The 20,345-nt window shown below is 42.9% G+C and overlaps 1 protein-coding gene across 2 annotated transcripts in view; it reads left to right on the top strand.

Annotated features, from left to right (window-relative positions):
- Positions 1–20,345, top strand: part of DDHD1 (DDHD domain containing 1) — an 82,835-nt gene that overhangs the window by 24,029 nt on the left and 38,461 nt on the right. Inside the window, exons 3-7 of one of the 2 annotated variants that reach the window (XM_074998522.1) lie at positions 1,446–1,547; positions 5,024–5,152; positions 7,295–7,442; positions 18,910–19,016; positions 19,474–19,580. In XM_074998522.1, the coding sequence (XP_074854623.1) occupies positions 1,446–1,547; positions 5,024–5,152; positions 7,295–7,442; positions 18,910–19,016; positions 19,474–19,580 (593 nt within the window). The remainder of the gene's footprint in view (positions 1–1,445; positions 1,548–5,023; positions 5,153–7,294; positions 7,443–18,909; positions 19,017–19,473; positions 19,581–20,345) is intronic. The other variant, XM_074998523.1, reaches the window with a different exon arrangement.

Genomic DNA, 20,345 nt, shown 5'->3' with positions numbered 1-20,345 from the left:
GCAAAGACCCACTAAAGTTTATGCTCCAAAATATCTGTCATTCTATAAGGTGCCACAGGACTTCTTGTTGTTTTTGAAGATACAGACTAACTCAGCTACTTCTCTGATACTTTCATAAGTTAATCACACATTGACATTGGCTTTCTGAAACTAAAAGGGGTGGGTTTTTTTTTTTTAATTAAAGGGAAAGCTTTCTTAAGGCTTGTCCATCGTAGCTGGGTTGTAAAGTCTAGTGCACGCTGACTGTAGCACGTTTACTAGCTTGTGCTAACTGTACTTTCCATGGTGCGTGTTAATGTTGTCCCATGCATTAAGAGGTTTTTATTGTGTGTCCTGCTACTGTGCACTAGAATTAATGCCTCGGCTAGTATTGGCTAAGGTACCATGGGAGCAGGCCCCTTACTCACTAGAGAATGAATACATACAGAGCAGTTGTACTGAGTAAGAAGATGCCATTTTTACACTATCACTTTTTGGGGGCGAGTCTCACTGTCAGACGAGCTGTTAGAAACCCCAAATAAATGCAGGGAGCAGTTCGTCAAAACTGACCTTTGAGGTACATGTTGTTTTCCTGTTTGACAGGTGTGTGAGAACAGCTTATTCCAGATCACCTAACTTCCCACCTGGGGAGGTATCACAACATTCATTCCTCTCGCGATTTCCCTTCCATAACTGAACGGCTCTTGTGCCTCACTGGGAGGGCAAGGTAAATCCAACAAATGTTGCAAAGTCGTCCCAAGGTGTTGGGTTCCCCCCCCCCGCCCCAATAGTTTTGCTTTAAATCCTGGAAAGAATGAAATGAGACTGATTGAAACCCTTACGAAAACAATGGACTTGCCTTACCACCAGTGCTGTTTTAGTGCTGTTCAGGAATAGGAGGGATGTCACAACCAGAGTGGATGCTGGACTGTCTTACTGTGACAGAGACAGCTGTTTACAGGCAGCCTACGAAACAGGCAAACAGTAGGATATTTCAGCCTGTCTAACTTCTGATGACCATGTCCTCATACTGCTGAGGGAGGCACCCAGTAGCTGCCCTTTACAGTTACTAACATTTTTGTTTACAGACTGCTTTTAAGAGTCCTGTTTATTACCCATTGCATGAGTGTACTGCGTTTTGGTTTTGTACATGCTAATGCAAAGGCACACAGAGTGAGATGGACGATCACATTGTGGCATGGTTTGTTGACTACTGATGATGTTAGATGTGCCATACTGAGGACAATACAAATGCTTGTTTTATGAAAACTGAAGTAATGATATTTGGCTAACATGAATTGACATTTTTGCTACAAAATGTTTTCAGAAAGGAAATTATCTGTTTGCGGTATTTAGGATTAATATTTGCCAAATCTGACAATTCATTTTAATGATGATGATAATGAAAAGAGAAATGATGCCCCTTTTTAAAATTTTACTTTGAAGCTCAGTATTTTTACTTTTAGTTGCCTACCAACTCCCTCCCTTCTCCCTCCCTTCTCTGTTCAAATGGAGAGACTATAAGGAGAGTACAGATGCTACATGTCTTAAACGAAAGCGTTCCCAAGGTACAGTAACAGTAGATTTCTTTCTTGTAGTTTCCTTTTAGTTTAGGAAGCTTTAAATTGTAGCTTGTGTATTCCAGTGAAATGTGTTTTAGCTCTGTGTTTCCTTTTCTTGCACTACACTTACATCAGCCTCCCTCAGAAAGAGAGGAAAAAACATAGAGGAAAAGTAGAAGCATTGTGATTTAGAAAAAATTAGAAGCTAGCTATATATTTTATATTTGTTGCAATCACAAAAAATTTAACGGTTTGCAGCGCTGTTGGCGTGTATGGTGCTTTTAAGTCAATAAGATAGAGCCCCTGTATCTAAGAACATGCAATCACAATTACATGTGACCTAGAGATAAATAGTATCAAAAGAAATAGAACCTAAAGGACAGAAAACTTGACACTAGGTAAGGCTGCTATTGTGTTTGTATAACATGCATCATAGTTTAGGGGAAAAATCATTGTAAATTCTTTGACACTTCAAAAAAACCTCAGAAATTTACATTTTTTTTTGTTTTTAATTTCATTGCATTGTATGTATTTTTGCAATGGGAATCCACCCAGTTATAAAATGAGGCTTTGAGCACATAGGGTCAGAAAATAATTCCACAGGAAAAGAAATTTGGACTTTAAATAATGAACTCACATGATGTTAAATGAATGCTCTTCATAAATAGGATGGGTCTTTGAGAAATGTAGTGAATAGGGAAAGATTTTCAAAAGCCCCTTTCGGCATTGGCTCAACTCTGTTCCCGTTGAAGCCAGTGGGACTTCAGGGGAAGCAGAGGTAGCCCTACACTGATTGATTTTGAAAAAACCTACCCTAGACCTATAGTCTAAATGTAGATGGTAGCTGTGATGTTTCTGTTCATTATCCTGTATTCTGCTAAATCTGGATGACCTGGACGCAGAAGTGTTTAAGTATGTCTGACCCAAGAAACTTTCATTTGGCACATAAAAATATTGTATAATCTGACTTCTTTAACTGCACTTTTCCTTAATTAAGTCCAAAATACAAATCTCTGAAAGCAGATTGTTAATATTTAGCTCATGTGTACCACTGTTCATCAGTAGAACTCAGTCTTTTACAAAGGTAACCAAGGAGCTGAAAGAAATCCTCTTCAGTGGCCTCAAATAAGAAATGGAGGACACCTTTTCACCTGTCGTAAAACCCTGCTTTGCCAGAGTTCAGGCTGGGTTTTTTATTGAGGAGTGGTGACCTTGCTAACCCAGGCTTGTCTGGCTGACGATCATTGTCCTTGCCTCTCCTAAGATGCATTCTAGGACTGTGAGGCTTTGTCTGGACTGGAATTAACTCTGGTTTTATCCTTCGGCATATGTAGTCAGTACTCTAAATTCCTGGGGTGGACAAAGAAATCGATGGCTTCCTGGGGTAAACCTACAATGAGTTGCCTGTTTTCTTATGTAATCCCTGATCGCGGGTGAAATATCATAGTACATAGCCCCCATTTTCTAAATGCCCGTGCCCTTGGGAATTGGGAATGTCAATTTAAATTTTTGCATGAAAGCTTGTTTATAGAACCCATCTCTGATTGCACTCCCTGTTCGTATGCACAAAAGGTCTAAGGCAAGGCCCGGGGGAAATGTCCTGCAGGTGCTCAAGCCACCTGCCTCAGCCCTAGTCACACCACTTGCAGAAACGCCACAGCTGGAGGTTGCTAGAAAGTGTGTGTCTGTGTGCTCCTTGGGTGGAGGGGGAGGGTTAGGGTTACTCAGATCTCACACCCCATCCTGCCCCTCAATCTTTGCCAGGAGCTCCCACCTACACGCAACTCCATCCCACGCCGCACGCTCCCCTCCATTAGTATAATAGAAACATGTAGCCCATGACTCCGTAACAAAATTTTTGGAGTGGCTGATCTGCAAAAATTATTGCCCTCCCCTGATCTAAGGCCTCCTCTGGCAGTAGAGGAGCCAGGCAACATACCACATCCTTGTAACCCACCTTGTTCAATTCACATCCCATTTCAAAAGCATTTGGGAACCCATTCGTGTAATCTCCTTCCCTAAAGTAAGGAAATGATGTGGAATCTGTGCCACCTCTTACATGTGTGGGGTTTGGCTCCACCTACTGGATCTGTGTCTTACCGACAGTCTCTCCATTTCAAGCTAATTTTGACAGTCCTTGTCCTGTCCCTCTTCTGCGGATGCTGCTCTTCCCAGTCTGTGCACGCTCTCTCTTACTGCCTGCAAGCGGCTGGGTTTCTGCACTGTGTCCCCCTCCAGCTTCTCTTGCTCTTCTTATCAGTCTGTCCATGATCTCTGCCGCAGTGCTGCATCCTGTCTGGATGGAACACATGGCTGCTGCCGCTGTCGGCCTCTTCTGTTGTTTTCTGTACCCTCAGAAGACACCCCAGGCATCGCCTTTTCAGGGTTCTTTCCACCCTTTCAGCAAGGATAGGCAACTCCCTAGGACCCAAAATCCTGTCTGTGCATTGAATCAAAAGATGATCCTGTGTCTGTTCAGACTCAGCTTTTCTATGTCTAAAGTCCTTGCTTTGTTCGAGTCCCTTGAAAGAAGTTTGAACCAGTACATGCAAATCACTCCAGGAGCTGGTACTCTTCTGGAGCTGTTTAATCTCCGGGATTAAAGTCATCACCCCTCCACACCCACTATATTTAATTCTTGGAGGAACAGTGGTAACCCTCCCCCACATCCAGCAGAACAGCATACAATCTTTGTCCCACAAAGATGCATAAATATTCATAAGCCTAATACAATATGGCCCTAAAGTGACTGGATGAATGGAGTTATAGTATCTGTTGCAGTTAGCTTTTAACATTCAGTGCTAGTAATGGAGTCCTGAGAGAATGTTCATTACTGCTTCTCCTGCTACTGCTGTTTATTATTTGTATTAACCCGTAGCACCTAGGAGCTGTACAAACTGAACAAAAAGATTGCATGAGTCTAGCAGCTCCTCTTGGGCTTGGGTTGACATGGACACAAGTGTATGCTTGCCACTACACCAACCTACCCAAGCATTGCTTGGGGAAGTGCAGCCACCGCAGCCGCCCCGTGTCCCCTCCTGCTCCATTGTCTCAGTGATGCAGCTATTGGCAAACACTTTCATCTGTGAAGGTGGATCTTAATTTTTCTCTTTGCTCTCGGGCAATTTGGTGGAATTTGTGTGTGAGGGAGGTGTCTGGGAATTCACATTTTCCTTTCAGCTAAGGGAGTTTTCTGTAAGAGTCTCTCCTCTCTATCTCCCTTCCCCCTGTCTCCCCCGCCCCTCCAAATAAAAAGAGGGGATGGGAGGATTCCCAAAAAGAATTACTCAGTTGTTAGACTGATAGGTTCAAAATATATTTCCAGGTAAGAATACCTTTATGTACAGACTTAAATTGAGATCTAGAGTTCAGCCATGCCTTTGTGCATCTCTCTCTTATCCGCCTTTTGAAAGCCATGGTTTTGGGTGGGTTTTTTGTTGCCTTTTGTATTTTGAAATAAGATTTGTTCTTTTTTGCTACAGCTGTTCATAGTTTAAAGTTGAGTCGCAACCACGTGGACTGGCACAGCGTAGATGAAGTGTATCTTTACAGTGATGCAACAACATCTAAAATTGCAAGAACTGTTACACAGAAGTTGGGATTTTCCAAGGGTAATACTTCTCAGCAGTTGTACATAATTTTGTAAAAATTAATGCTTTCATAGCTTTGTTCCTTAATGTTGTGAGAGAAAAAAGTTCCAGGCTCTATCTGTAATCAAGTGTGAATTTTTTGTTCGATGCATACGTAATTTTTGTCATTGCACTTCCGTGAAGGAATAATTCAAAGGTCCAATTACATTGTGGGGCACGTGTATGATTAAGTATAGAACAGGTTTACAAGCTTCTTATTACCAAATAACTCATACAGTTTCATACAACTTAACAGAGAAGCTTGTAGTTGCAAAGTTAAGCATTCAGATGCTAAAGAAGTTTGTGCCCTCCCCACTTCCCCCCCCCCCCACTATGTAGGCATTCCAGTAAGCTTTATTTACGTGATTACATGCTATTTTTTTCCCGATTGGACCCCCACTCATTCATTGCACAAAATGTACCTTCTCCAGGGAGGTGTAAGGATTGTATAGCAAAAACTGACAAGCCAAATACATGAACTGAAGGAGAGAGGTGAGGCATGCTAAGTGTCTTGCCTGATATCATTATGAATATCAAAGGAAGGGGAGCAGTCCTTGTAATACGTGAGATAATTGCTGTCTTTGTTCATACCAAGTGTTAATGTGTTGATTTTGAATATGAAGCCCAGTTTGATTTGTGAACTGGGCTTCGTGTTCAAATTCGGCACAACAAGAAGTCGTGTGGCACCCTATAGACTAACAGATGTTTTGGAGCATAAGCTTTCATGGGCAAAGACCTGCTTTGTCATATGCATGAATGGGGGGTTCCAGAGGAGGGTTTAAGTATATGGGCTTATGAGAAGGAGGAGTCACAGTCAAGAGGAGGGCCAGAGTTGACAAGGTCAGTTCGGTCACTGAGAATGTGGCCCATTAACAGCAAGTTAATGTGGAGTTGTGAACATCAAGAGAGGAGAACCAGGTCAGTTTAGTCAGGGAGGATGTGGCCCAGTGTCAACAGTTAATGTAGAGGTGTGAGCATCATGAGAGGAGAAACTGCTTTTGTAATTGGCCAGCCACTCCCAGTCTCTGTTCAATCTTTGGTTAATGGTGTCAAATTTGCAAATACATTTCAGCTCTGCAGTTTCTCTTTGGAGTCTGTTTTTGAAGATTTTTTGTTGCAGGATGGCTGTCCAGGGAGATGGAAGTGTTCTCCTACAGGTTTTTGTATGGTACCGTTCCTGATGTCTGCTTTGTGTCCATTGATTTTTTTTTTTTTACACAGAGACAGTCCAGTATGGCCAATGTATATTGCAGTGGGTCATTGCTAACATTTGGTATGAACAAAGACAACACTTATCTCTCGTTACAAGGACTTCTTCCCTTCCTTTGATGGATCCAGCTGACAATATAATTCAGGCTTTTTTTAAGATGCTAGACTAAGTTTGCAGAGTTCCTGAATAGAGCTGTGGCAAGGAGACACTTGTTTCACAAAGGATTTCAACAGTGCTTTTTCTGTACCAGTACTTGGCACCTGGGCATCTCCAGCCATGGGATTGGCTGAGAGTGTGGGCGCGGGGAGCCAACTAAGTGCCAACTCCTCTTTCTTTACTAAAAAAAGGCCCTGTATTTTGAGGTTGAGAGAGGTTTTCATTCTAGTTCAAAACAAACCCTCAAGATTTGGAAATTCTCAGCTCTATTCGTGGATGAGAGAGAATTGTGTATCAGTCAGGCTGTTGATGCCTTCTCACCCACTGTTTAGAAATGATCTTGTCAAGAATCCTTACATATATACTGACTGCTGAAGGAGTTTTGTGGAACTGAGAGGAAAATATAATGATTAATAACTTACGTATATAGAAAGCGGTCAACATTACAAAATGCTATAGCTCCTTTTTCAGTGGCTTTAAAGTTGTTCTCCAAAACAGCTGTGAAATTAGCAAAATCCTGAAAGTGACATATAAATCAATGGGTGATAAGCCCCATAGAAATTGTATAGTCAGACCTCTTAGGCCACTTCGGAAATCTCAGCTTTGTGCATTCAGATTTTTTAAAATGTATTTTATTTGCCGAATGTAAATTTGGAAGTTTCTGGTTTGAAACTGGTGCCTTTTCTGTAAGTGTATGTAGAAGTTTCATGCTTCATGGAATAAAATTGTGATCCAGGACAATTTTTTTTTTCCCACAGCTTCAAGTAGTGGGACCAGGCTTCATAGAGGCTATGTAGAAGAAGCTACGTTAGAAGACAAGCCATCACAGACTACCCACATTGTGTTTGTTGTGCATGGTATTGGGCAGAAAATGGACCAAGGAAGAATCATCAAAAACACAGCTATGTGAGTACTTTGTTATATGAGCAATAGCGACTCTGGAATTACTATGAGGCTGTAATGGACATAACAGGACTCTGCTGACGTTATTCAAGTAGTGTAGAAATAACAGCAGTAGTATTCCCTGTGAATTGAGAGATTGGGCAGCTGCCCAGCTGATTAACGGAGTACTCACAGCCATCCACAGTGGGCAGCCTGGGTTTCTGTTGGCAGTGCACATCTGCACATACCATGGTGCACATAATAAAATTTATTCCACTCATGCATGGAAGAAAATAAAGGGAACACTGAACAGCAGAGCCTTTAGTGTAAGATGTACTTTTCTCTGGGGCCATTTATTTTGAAAATGTGGATGCACAAATGTGCATGGTATTTTTGGTGTTGATCTTTAAACTTTTCTGCCTATTTAGAGCAGTGCCTGTGGGAAGCACAATATTTTAAGGCTGTCTGCATTACAGCTTATGTCAGCAAAATTTAGGTCTCTTGGAGGAGAAATATTCACATCCCTATGTAAATTATGCTGACCTAAGCATTCATCTGCACAGTGCTGTGTCGACAGGAGAGGTTCTCCCACCAACACAGCTTATTCTGCGTGTGGAGGTGGTTTATTTTTGCAGACTGGAAAGCTCTCTCCTGTTGGTGTAAAGGGTCTTCACTGGACACGCTGCACTGTGTAGGCACAGCTGTTAGTGTTTAGTGGCTGGGGGCAGGGCAGAGGATTTCTGGGGCTGGTGGTCAATAGCTCAAGTAAGGAGAGATGTTCCCTTGCTTCAGATCAGAGAGACTATCATCTTGTTCTTGACTGGTGGAATAGTGGGTGAGTTTAAAAGGATCTTGGTGAAGTGTGAGGAGCTGGCTGTTGTTACTCTGACAGCAGAGGGCTAAGATTATGAGAGTGGATATTGACTTATACTAGTAGAGATCTGGTGAAAAGAGAAACCGCTATTCACAGCTTATTAATGACCATGACACTTTTCCTTAAAAATCTTGTGATAAGTGAATGTTGTGGATATGCCTATACCCGTTGGCAGCCATCCCTGCTATGGTGTGTGGTAGTCAGACTCATGACTCTTCCTTGGTCCGCAGCAGCTGAACCTAAAATCATCCACTGTGAGAGGATTATTGGCATTTGTATCTTTAAAAAGTGTGCTTGACCCTCTTGAATAGGCTGTGTCTCATCCATTCTAAGAATCCAAGTCCAGCTTTTCATTGCTCTGGTGAGACAGCTCAGCATAATACTGATGTGTTCAGGTGAGGTCTGAATAAATAAGTCTTTATAGGTGTGTGTATGATACTGGTTCACTTATTAAATGCTTTTTAGTTTGATGATAAAAATGCAATAGGAGAAGCATTAAAATTTGTTTTCCTGGCCAGTCTAATAGTCTAGCTGGCGTGCCGAGACATAAGTTTTTAACTGTTTGAGCTGATGGGGCCTGGGAGTGTACAGGAAGGTCACTGGTTCTCCTGAAGCCAGGTTACCACTGTGCCAGGGGCTTCTGGGAGTCGTGGAGAGACCTGCTTGGGACTCAGCGAACTGATGTCTGGGAAATGGGTTTGGGTTTTGGGTTTTGTTTTGCAGTGGTTTGGTTTTTTTTGTTTGCTTGCTTGCTTTCTAGACAACAGAAGAAATTGTTGTAGAGTCTTGATGTAGGGCAACAAAAATAATCAGGGGGCTGGAGCACATGACTTATGAGGGGAGGCCAAGGGATTTGGGATTATTTAGTCTAAGGAAGAGAATGGTGAGAGGGATAGCAGCCTTCAGCTACCTGAAGTGGGGCCCTAAAAAGGATGGACAAAGGCTCTTTGCAGTAGTGATGGATGGCAGAACAAGGAGCAATGGTCTCCAATTGCAGTGGGGGAAGTTTAGGTTGGATGTGAGGAAAAACTATTTCACTAGGAGGGTGATGAAGCACTGAAATGGGTTATCTAGGGAGATGGTGGAATCTCCATCTCTAGAGGTGTTCAAGTCCTGGCTTAACAAAGTCCTGGCTGGGATAATTTAGTTAGGTTTAATCCTACTTTTATCAGGGGGTTCGACTCCACCTCCTGAGGTCCCTTCCAGCCCTTTGACTCTAGGGCCGTGTCTACACTAGCCCCAAACTTCGAAATGGCCACGCAAATGGCCATTTCGAAGTTTACTAATGAAGCGCTGAAATGCATATTCAGCGCCTCATTAGCATGCTGGCGGCCGCAGCGCTTCGAAATTGACACGGCTCGCCGCCACGTGGCTCGTCCCTATGGGGCTCCTTTTTGAAAGGACCCCGCCTACTTCGAAGTCCCCTTATGCCTGTGAGCAGATGGGAATAAGGGGACTTCGAAGTAGGCGGGGTCCTTTCGAAAAGGAGCCCCATCTGGACGAGCCGCACGGCAGCGAGCCACATCAATTTCGAAGCGCCACGGCCGCCCGCATACTAATGAGGTGCTGAATACGTATTTCAGCACTTCATTAGTAAACTTTGAAATGGATATTTGTATGGCCCTTTCGAAGTTTGGGGCTAGTGTAGACGTAGCCTAGGGGTGTTAAACTGCATCTGTGTTTATCAGGTAAACTGGTGGTAAAGATTTAATAATTTCATGGAAGGGTATGGCTGGAAGGGACCTTGAAGAGCCTTGAGCAGTGGTTTTCAACCAGTGTGCCGTGAGACCTGTCCAAGTGTCCCCTGAAATTTTGTCAGTGTCCCCTTGCAGTGGTTCTTTGCGGAGCCGGGGCCTGAGGGGAGGAAGTGACAACCCCAGACCAGCTGGAAGTCCAGGAGCAAGGCTGCCTGAATCGCAGCTGGTGAGGGGTTGATCAGTTTCCCTTCATGGTGGCTCTCTGCAGAGCTGCCACCAGGGGAAATGCTGAACCCTGCAGGAGACCATTCACACGGGGAGGCAGCTGAAATGCTGCTTCCTGGCCCAAACGGGGTGGCACAGGGCCCACCACCATCCCAGCTGTGGCAAATGGGGAGGGAGCCATTTGTGCAGCTGGCGTGTGCTATAAATGCTTGCATCTCCGCTCCCCCCATGAGTAAAAGGTGTGTGAGCTGTAGAATTGTTTATCTCATTGACGTGTGCTGTGTTACTGGAAAGGTTGTGAACCACTGGCCTGAGGACCATTCCTGACAGGTGCGTGTTTGACCAATACTTAAAAACTTTTGCTGATGGTTTAAGTTATGACCGTAATTCTGTGAACAGTCCTACTGCGGTGTTTTCTTAGGCTAGATTAGATTTCTTGCTGTACTAGTCACAGGAATCTTGCAACCCCTTTTCATTCCAACTACTGTGCAAGATAAAAGTTGTCGTCTTACAGCAACAGTAGACTGCTCTGCGGCAGTGGGAGCAGCGCATCTGTATCAAAGCAGCTGTGCCATGGTAGCACTTCTGTGCAAGATGCTCTAAGCCAGGTGGGGATAACATTTTTGGGTTGGGGGCCAAAACTGAGAAGCAAAAAAAGCAAAACCCACTCCTCGGGCTGCAGACCCAGGGGTGGGGGTTAGAGAAGGGGGACAAAGGTTCAGTTCTTCCCCCCAGGCCACATTACGTCTTCTGGGGGGTCCAAGGTGGGTGGGATCAAAAAAGGGTGGGTTCAATGGGTGGGGAGGGGGTCACTAGAGAGCAGATGAGGTGTCTGAGGGGGAGGAAGGGTGCAGGGACAGGCTAAGGGGGGCAGGGGTTGGCTGGGATGCAGGGGGCAGCAACAGGCTAAATTTGTGCGGGTCTGGGTGGGATGGAGGGCGCAGAAGCATGCTGAGGGTGAGCAGGTCTGGGTGGGAGGGGGTGCAGGAGTGGTCTGGGGTTGGAGATCTGGGTGGGAGTAGGGTAGGAGGGAGGTTGGATTCTAGGCAGGTGGAGGGCACTTATCTGACACCTCTCCCCACCGCCCCTGGGTACCATCGCCACTGCTCTGATTGGCTGGAATTGTGGCTGGTCAGAGTGTTGTGGGGCAAGTCTCTCCAGCAGTCCAGCTATTCCCCCAGCTGGGAAAGGAGAAGGAGTGGGAGCAGCTGCAGAGCCGGGAGCCACTTCCTGCCTCCCGTGGGCCCCCACACACCCCACCCCCTGCCAGAGCCCATGGGTTGGATCTGGTCTGGCTTGCCTGACTGTCCTGCAAGGTTCAAGGCTCTACACCCCACCCTACAATGAGCCAGATGCTGGGGAAAGGCACCCAGCGTCTTGGAGGCCAGATCCAGGCAAGCCAGGGGTTCCCCACCCCTGTTCTGAGCTGACAGGAGAGAGCTCAACTGTTTACTTGAGTCCAGGAGAGGTAGTAGCTATGTCAGGGGGACAAGCGTTCCTGCTGACATAATACTGTCCACCCTGGTGCATAGGTTGGTATAATTTACATCACTGACGGGTGTGAATTATTCACACCCCTGAGTGACTGACATAGACTATATCATCGTATTTTGTAGTGTAGCCATAGCCTGATTCTTTCCTGGTGCTTTTCTGCTCCTGCTTTTCAAAAGTTCAAGAGCAAATAGCCTAAAACAAAGGGGCGGAGACCAGTGGCTCTCAATAAAATGGTGGAGCTGATCTCTCAAACCACACTGGTGAAACCTTATATACTACTTGGAGGAGCGTCCATGTGGATGCTCCACCTCAGGTGAATCTGCGCCCTTGTGCTTGGAGGTTTTTAGTAGCACTGCCTGGTTGGGTCGCATATGCGCTGTCCCCATCTTACACCATCTCGGGCAGTCACATGGTGCTGTGCCACCAACCTTTTCTCAGATCGCTCCCTGCTCCGTTTGGCTTGAGCTGGCACATTAGGCAGCACCTGTGAACTTTATCGTTAGTCTGGCTTAATTTTACAACACTTAGCTAATAGTTTAATACCCTGACTCTCCCCCGTTTATTCTTTCTTAAAAACCTCTTAGGAGTTTACAGTTCAGTTACTAGGATACCCATTAGTATAGTACAGTTATCCTCACAGGAAAAACCCTCTTCTAAGAGGTATGTCCAGCTCCCTAGGTTATAAATGTTGCTTCACTTGCTGATCCTTCATCCAGGTGTTCAGGTGGTACTCAGTGTGTCCACTGCCTCAGCAAGGCTACGGTTTAGGCTGCATCACTGTTGCAAAATAATGTATGCACAATGCACATTGCATAAATTATATCAAAATACCTTACTCTGAACTTTTGTGCTGTCCAACTGGCACCAGAGTTTGGAATAAGGGGTTATTTCAAAAGTTCCATTACCCCTCTCGCGATGAACGGTAGCAGAACCAGAATAGCGCGACCGAAATAGCTATTTCAGGCACTGTAAAAAGCCACAGTGTTGCTATTTCGAGTTACCTTCGTATCCTGAAATAGCACCCACAGTCTAAACATAGCCCAGGACACACTTATCACAAAAGTACTGCTACACTGTCAGAGCTTGTTTCAGGAAACTCTTCATGAAGGCCACAACTCTGCATCCAGGATCATGGACCCGTCCTGGGCCCTGGTCTCCAGTAGTGGCCTCTGATGGTTTCCCCACCACCTTTTGAAGTAGTAGTACTCTGCCAAAAAAGCAGCAAAGAAACAGGCCCTCACGTCCCCTTCTTTGGAGTCTGCCAGGAAGAGATGTTCACCGTACGTTGACACTTGTGCAGATGAACCGTTTCTTCATTGCACCCTTGCATTGACTGCATAAGCTGTTTGATGAGCAGTTTCAGCATACGAGAGAACTGTATGTTTAAGTAGGAATGGAGTCCAGCTGCAGAGCCTTTTGATTCCATATAGTTTTACGTGTATTTGCCTTAGTGTTGTAAACATTAAGATGGATTGCACAGGAGTGCTCTCTGGATGGCAAAAATAATAAAACAGCAAATCACATCTAGCTGGGAGTTATACTTGCCATATTTTTAGTGGCTTAGAAATAGGTTTTGTCACACAAATATAACCAGTGTGTAATCTATCTTGGGAAGATACTTACACTCCCTGAGGAGCTTGACTGCAGTATAATTTGAAACGGGGAAAGTGGCAATTTTTAGAAATGGCAAACTAGAAATTTGAGAATTTTTATATAAAATGAGAGATTTGAGGAAGTTATAAAATAAATGGGGAAACTGAAGTTTTTTCCTCAGATTTTGTTGACTTTTCATGTTTCTGTGTATAGATATTTAAAAAGTGGCAGGATATTGTTTTGTTTTTTTTATCATTCCTAAAGTTTAAAGCCAACTCTTCAACAATGAATGAGCAACTGGCCATCGTTAGCCAGAATTTGAGTTATCTGAACCACCAACTTTTGGTGAAGTTGTCACATATTTATAAATCTTACTGATTTTTTCAATGAGATTTAGGCTCCAAAGTCTCTGAAGATGAGTCTAACAACATCTGTTGCTGTAGTGCCATAACGTAGACTATCTGCATCCATTGAAACGGTTTTCCATCAGTGTTAATCAGCTGCTCCAAGAGGAGGTAGTGATGTAGGCAGAACTGTTCCACACGCCTAATCATGTTTACCCTGTGAATTTAGTCACTCAAACTTTGAAAATGGGAGTTAAGTTCTTTCGTAAGTTTTACCTCTAATATATTGTGACAAGAAGCTTGGAGTGGTGCTAGTAGTGACTGGACAATATGTATATAGCTTTAATGTGGTATTAATTTAAAGAAAAATCCAGAACTGAATATCAAACTAGAATAATGGGCTTAATTGGGATACTTGGGGAAAAATTAAAAAAGTAACAGTGTGGGGATATTGTGAGGTGTGTTTTTTGTTTTGGTGAAACATTGACAAAGTTGCGAGCATTTTTTGCCAAATTTTGGTGTGTCTGTACTGGAGATTAATCAGGAAATCCTCTTCATCAGTTTGCCCATGGGTTGTATTAGTAATGTGCCAAACCCTTCCAAACAGGAATAGAATCCTGCGCACAACCTGGGCCTCTGGGAACTCAGTATTCCATGATGTGAAGGTTCCAATTTGCCTAGACTATACCCCATTGCTTCTGAAAAGAGAGAAGAGATCCATGGATACATGAAATGAGATTGACTTTTGTGACCCTATAACCTTCCAAGTTTTGGGTGAATTTTATCAGACAACTAAACATCTTTAAAAACCCAACAAAGGTTAGTAACTTAATTGATCGAAAGAGGCTGCAGAATCTGACGATATATCATCCCAGCCTTAAAGGGCTCTGCTGTACTGTTTTAGTTAAGACTTCATTCCTGTTTTATAATTTGCCTCATTTTTGATACTTAGAACTACTACCTTTATGTGAATCCTGTACCTTCTCCCGCTACTGTTGGGTCCCAGTTATTTCACAAAGGTGTTACTCCGCTCACCTAACTTCTTTCACTTATTGTGTGGCATTCTGTGTGTTCTGCATCTCTGGTGCTTCTGTGCTTTTGCCCGTTGTTTGAAGCTAGGAGCTGATTGCATCCTATCTGTTTAATATTGATGTTAGTATTTCTGAATTTATATTATTAGTGGGCCACTACCTGTTCTGTTTCTCAGAGGAGGCAGGAACTTCTCTTGTCTGTACTAAGGGCTGTCGGTGTTTTTTCAAGAACTACTCTTTAGATTTGAAGTTTGTTAGTTCTGTCTGTGTTGGTGAACTTATGTTACTCAGTTAATGTATTTTCTTTTGGTTATTCACATGGTTTCATAAGGGCGTTGTTAGAAATCTACTTGCTGAATATCCTGCATTATCTTGATCTCAAAAATGGAAATTTTATGGGGGTAATGATAGACTTTCAAATGAGGTTTGCTTTGGAGACCTCTTGTGAGAAATGGCAGTGTAGAGTAGTAGTAGGCATCCTTCAGTCTGCATAGACTATGGATCACACCCTTTAAAGTTTCAATTGAGGACTTCATTTACAGCGTCTATTGTGACTATGAAGACCCACAAGAGAGTGACAGTCCTTGCTACATCTCTTGCAGATGTAGTGGGTGTCTGAGAAGTCCTCATTGTGCTTTCTGTGCGCTCGCTTCTCCTCTGCTAGCTGTCTGATCTTCATCTCGCCCTTCTGAAGGCCCTGGTGTAACCCCTGCCTCCATCTGCTGTGGTCGTCTGCTAGTTCTTCCCAGTTGTCCAGCTCGATGTCTACCTCTCTGAGGTCTCTCTTGCAGACATCTTTGTAGCGCAACTGGGGGCGTCCGGGAGGTCTTTTGCCAGAGGCTAGCTCACTATACAGGATGTCTTTTGGAATCCTTCCATCATTCATCCTATGGACGTGGCCAAGCCAGTGGAGTTGACGCTGCCTGAGGAGGGTGTGCATGGTTGGGATTCCAGCTTGCTCGAGGGTGGCGGTGTTGGTCACTCTGTCCTTCCATGATATTCCAAGGATGCGCCTGAGGCAGCGCAAGTGGAAGACATTCAGCCTCTTTTCCTGGCGGGCGTACAGGGTCCAAGTCTCGCTGCCATAAAGGAGGGTGCTGAGGATGCAGGCTCTGTAGACTTGCATTTTGGTGTGAGTGTGCAGCTTGTTGTTATTCCACACTCTCTCACTGAGTCTGGACAGAGTTGTGGCCGCTTTTCCGATCCAAGTAGTTGCCTGATACTGTTAGGTCAGTTTGTGGTTGAGGTGTTTTAGTGTCATCTCCTTTCCCTTTCCCTCAAGGATGTCCCTAGGAAAGCTGGGGTTTTCCTGACTTCCCCTGCTCTTTTTATTTGCCCCACTGCATTATTCTTCTGACTTGGTATCAGAGACAACCTTCTGAGGAGGAACTAATGGGGCTTTCTGCAGAGCCAGTCAGTACCACTTCTGTCTCTTCTGAATGAACATTCTTGCCAAGTAGATTCCATTTCCTTACCTTGTGGGCTGAGCCTGCTGCTGTACCTCTTCAGCACTTACCGTCAAGAGGCTAGGAGTACAACCAAATCCAGGGTTTTAAAATGGGGTTTCAGGTTATTTGTATCTCCAGGCTATTTGATTAGCCTGACAGTTTTCAAATGACTATAGAAAAGGCAGATTCCCTTTCATTCCCTCCCTCAAAAAACAAACAAAATCCTTCCAGTCAAAGTGAAATAAAAGTTTACTATCTAGTTTATGGAATAGTCAGCTTCCATTATCTATTGCTATTAAAAGCTCTATAAGTTTTGAGAAATATAGTGTGTACATTATGGGGAGAAAACTGTGTTTAAAAATGTGTTCCAATTTTAATATCGATAGAGAATATATTGTTCAGAGTGCCCACATGTTGCCTACTTTACCTTCCTAACCTTTCAGTGAGGTAGGCAGTGCTATTTTTTGTGATGGTGCTTGCCGGTTCTGAGTACTAGCATTTTGGCATCTGCAGCCATGGGATTGGCTAGCAGGGAGGGGCCAGGTAGCTGACCGAGTTCCAGCTCCTCTTTTTTGCCTTTTTTTTTTTTTTTTTTAAATGGGGGGAAGGCACTGCTGGAGGTATGTGAATATTATTTGTATTTTACAAGTGGGGCAATTAAAGCAAAGAGATAGAAGTTACTTACCCAAAGCCAGCTAGAATCTCTCCCTAAACTTCAATGAACTTTGAATTAGGCAGCATATAGTGAGTGAATGTCGGAGGTGGGGTAAAACTTGCAATTATCTGGTTTTCTTGTCCGTGTTTGTTTCAGTTGCTTCTAACTCCATAAGAGCAACATACCTGTAACTCTATAGGTTTGCCTGCAAAGCAGTGCTAACAAGATTCCACTTTACTTTTGTGTCCAGAAGAGAAAATAAATGTACATCAGAGAACATAAGGAAAAATATTCTCATACCTTCTTCCCACCAGTTCATCTGAACTAGTGTTATCCAGTGGTGGGAAGCCTAGGGGAGACAAGATTGCAGCAGCTTCTGGCTTTATCACTGCTAATTAATTGATATGTTAATTTAAAAGAAAGAAGGAAAAACCAAACAACCTGCCAGCCAACCCAAACTGGAAACTGACAGACTTGTCTACACTAGCTCAGATTCTAATACTGCATCAGGTGAATTAGTGGCAACATCAAAGGGTGTTTTGGGTTTTTTTTTCTTCTTTTTTTTTTCTGAAAATTCCCTAGTTGTACGTAAGTCTCCAATAATGGTACTGCTCCAACTAGAGGAGTTTGCTTTGAAAAAAGAAATATGCATATTGGAACACTCCAGTAGAACCCTGCGATATGCGCATTCAAGTTGCACATATCTGGGTTGAATGCGACTCAGGGTGGTGGGGAGCTGGCGCCTGGTTCCAGTTGCCCACCACTCAGGGGAGCAGGGAAACTGACCAGCAGTGTCCTGTCTCCTGTGAGTGGCGGGCAGCCCAGAGCCAGGCTTCAGATCCCCGCTGCTCGCAGGAGCGGGGAAACTGACCGGCACTGCAGTGCCAGTCAGTTTCCTGCTCCTGTGAGTAGCAGGCAGCCAAGTAACACAAACTTTGACTTGTGCAGGTTTGCACAAGAATGCAGTCCGTGTAAGCTGGGGGCCTATTGTAGTCTCATTTCCTCTTTTCAGAACAAACTCTAATGCCTGTAATTGGGGAATGAATAGTCATTTTGGAAATGGCTCTTCCAGCCATGGACTACTGTACTTTTAAAAGCTGTATTTGTGTATTTTTACCATTATTTTTTTAAAAAGAATGCCATCAGCATAAGTCACACATCTTTTTATAGGTGGTTAGTCAGCTTCCTTTGTTTACTTTGTGTGTCTTTGACACAGCCACGCAGGAGGGAGACTTTTTTTAGGGGAAATTGGCCGAGGGAGTCAAACACATTAAGTACTTGACAATATTTAAAAACTCTGTTCAGATGAGACCTCTGAATGCCTATACTCAAATGCACCTTAAAAGAAAGGAAGCTTTTTAAAGGAAAAGTAGTTTTATTTGCAGCAGCTGCTATCAGTTTGAATATTAATAAACCTTCCTGTTGGTTGTTTTGAGGCCTTTCAAAGTTTACACCTTCCAACTTTCCACTTAGGAGCTAGCTCACTTCCCAAGTAACTGTCAAACTTATGTCTAGTCAAACTGATCGTTGTTTTCATAGTCATATATTAAAAATCTAAATTAGCAGCTTTATGTACGAGACAGATCACTTGGGTGAAATCCAGAGGTTTTTGAAATCAATGGCATGGACTTAGTTGAGGCCCGTTGAAGTTAAAAGGAAGGCTCCTTCTGACTTGAATGAGTTTTGGGTCACAGCTTTAGGATAATTCAATAACAATTTCAGACTTCATCTCTTGTGTAATTTATATGCAGTTTTCCATTATATGGGGACTTAATTATCTTAGTACAGTCCCTTTTAAGGGGACATGGTATTTAGAAATAATAGTAAGCATGAGATTTTTGTTAAAATGGGCACTGGAATTTAAAAGTAACTATGAGTTTAGTATCGGAGGGGTAGCCTTGTTAGTCTGGATCTGTAACAGCAACAAAGGGTCCTGTGGCACTTTACAGACAAACAGAAAAGTTTTGAGCATGCTCAAAACTTTTCCGTTAGTCTATAAGGTGCCACAGGACCCTTCGTTGCTGTTATGAGGAGTTTGGTTCATACGTACAGTAATTTTTAATTTGAAATTTGGTAATTTTTATTTGATGCAGTGAGTGGCGTAACAAATATACCATTTTTTTTTTTCAGGATGCGAGATACTGCAAGAAAAATAGAAGAGAAGTACTTTTGCAATCTTGCAACACATGTTGAGTTTCTTCCTGTTGAGTGGAGATCAAAACTTACTCTTGATGGAGGTAGAGTCAATGAAAATTAAAATAGTAACAGAGAGATAGCCGTGTTAGTCTATATCCTGTCAAAACAAAAAAGCAGTCCAGTAGCACTTTAAAGACTAACAGAATAATTTATTAGGTGATGAGCTTTCGTGGGACAGACCCACTTCTTCAGGTATGGCTATGATCTGGTTTTTTGTTTTGAAAATTAAAATGTTAGGCATGCACAGGTATTAACCAAATGGTGATATATGTTGAATAGTTCTTCACTTTGGAACAAATATGGTAGAATTGGGCACTTAGGTTGACGAAGTGTTAATTTCAATACTTTTAAATGCATCATTAATCACAATTTGTAATAGTGTTCTCCAAAGTATGTAGCATATTCTGGATTTTTTTTCACATTTTATTTATCAATATACCTCGTAAGATTTTATTGTGCATTTGAATCTAACACTTGAGTCTCTGTCTCTCTCTGTAGACACTGTTGATTCCATTACTCCTGATAAAGTACGTGGTTTAAGGGATATGTTGAACAGCAGTGCAATGGATATAATGTATTACACAAGTCCTCTTTACAGAGATGAAGTAAGTGTGTTTTATGTATTTTGCTGTAGAGCAAGACAAGTAGTGACTGAACTGAAACTGCACTTCAGAATTTAAAGAGAAGACTAGTTTTTGTTAGAGTGATCTTTGTCTTCAGTTAGTTTAGTATTAATAATGCTCTGAAATTTGGTGAGCCCTGTGCAACACAGAGTTTTACACATACTATAACACTGTGGTAGCAAAACAATAAAGAGAGGCTGGTAAGGATGCATGGAGGTCCCAGCAGTGAAACTTTTTGCACTGTGTGATAAGATAGAAACCTTGATGCATTTTTGTAGGCTAACTTGTTTTGAGTATCTTCAGACTAGACATGCAGTTCTGTTAGAAAAGAAGTTACTAGTCAGTTACAAAAAGCCTGTCGCATGGCTACACCATTTACAATGTTAAGCTCTTTTACAGTACTCTGTGGTCTGTGAATGGGGCAAGGCATGTTTTCAGTGATAAACAAACAGACTTATGGTAAAGACAAACATCTGAATAATTTTATAAACCCTAAAACTTGTAATAGCTGAATGTTGTTTATATGTCCCAATACTAGTACCGAAATTTGTATCTGATCACTTTTTAATCAGCACCATTCTGTCTGATTTAGCTTTTTAGGCTTAGAATGTATAGATTCTTTTCTTTCTCCCATGAAGAGTCAGAAAGGTAATCTGTTATAACTTGTTTGTATTGAAATGTCCTTTATTTTAAATCATTAGCAAAAGTGTTTCAAGGAGAAAAAATTCTGTCCTTTGGTATGCATTT

The sequence above is a fragment of the Carettochelys insculpta genome, chromosome 6 (assembly GCF_033958435.1).
Source record: "Carettochelys insculpta isolate YL-2023 chromosome 6, ASM3395843v1, whole genome shotgun sequence".
NCBI classification, from domain to species: domain Eukaryota; kingdom Metazoa; phylum Chordata; order Testudines; family Carettochelyidae; genus Carettochelys; species Carettochelys insculpta.
This window is presented reverse-complemented; position numbering and strand designations above follow the sequence as displayed.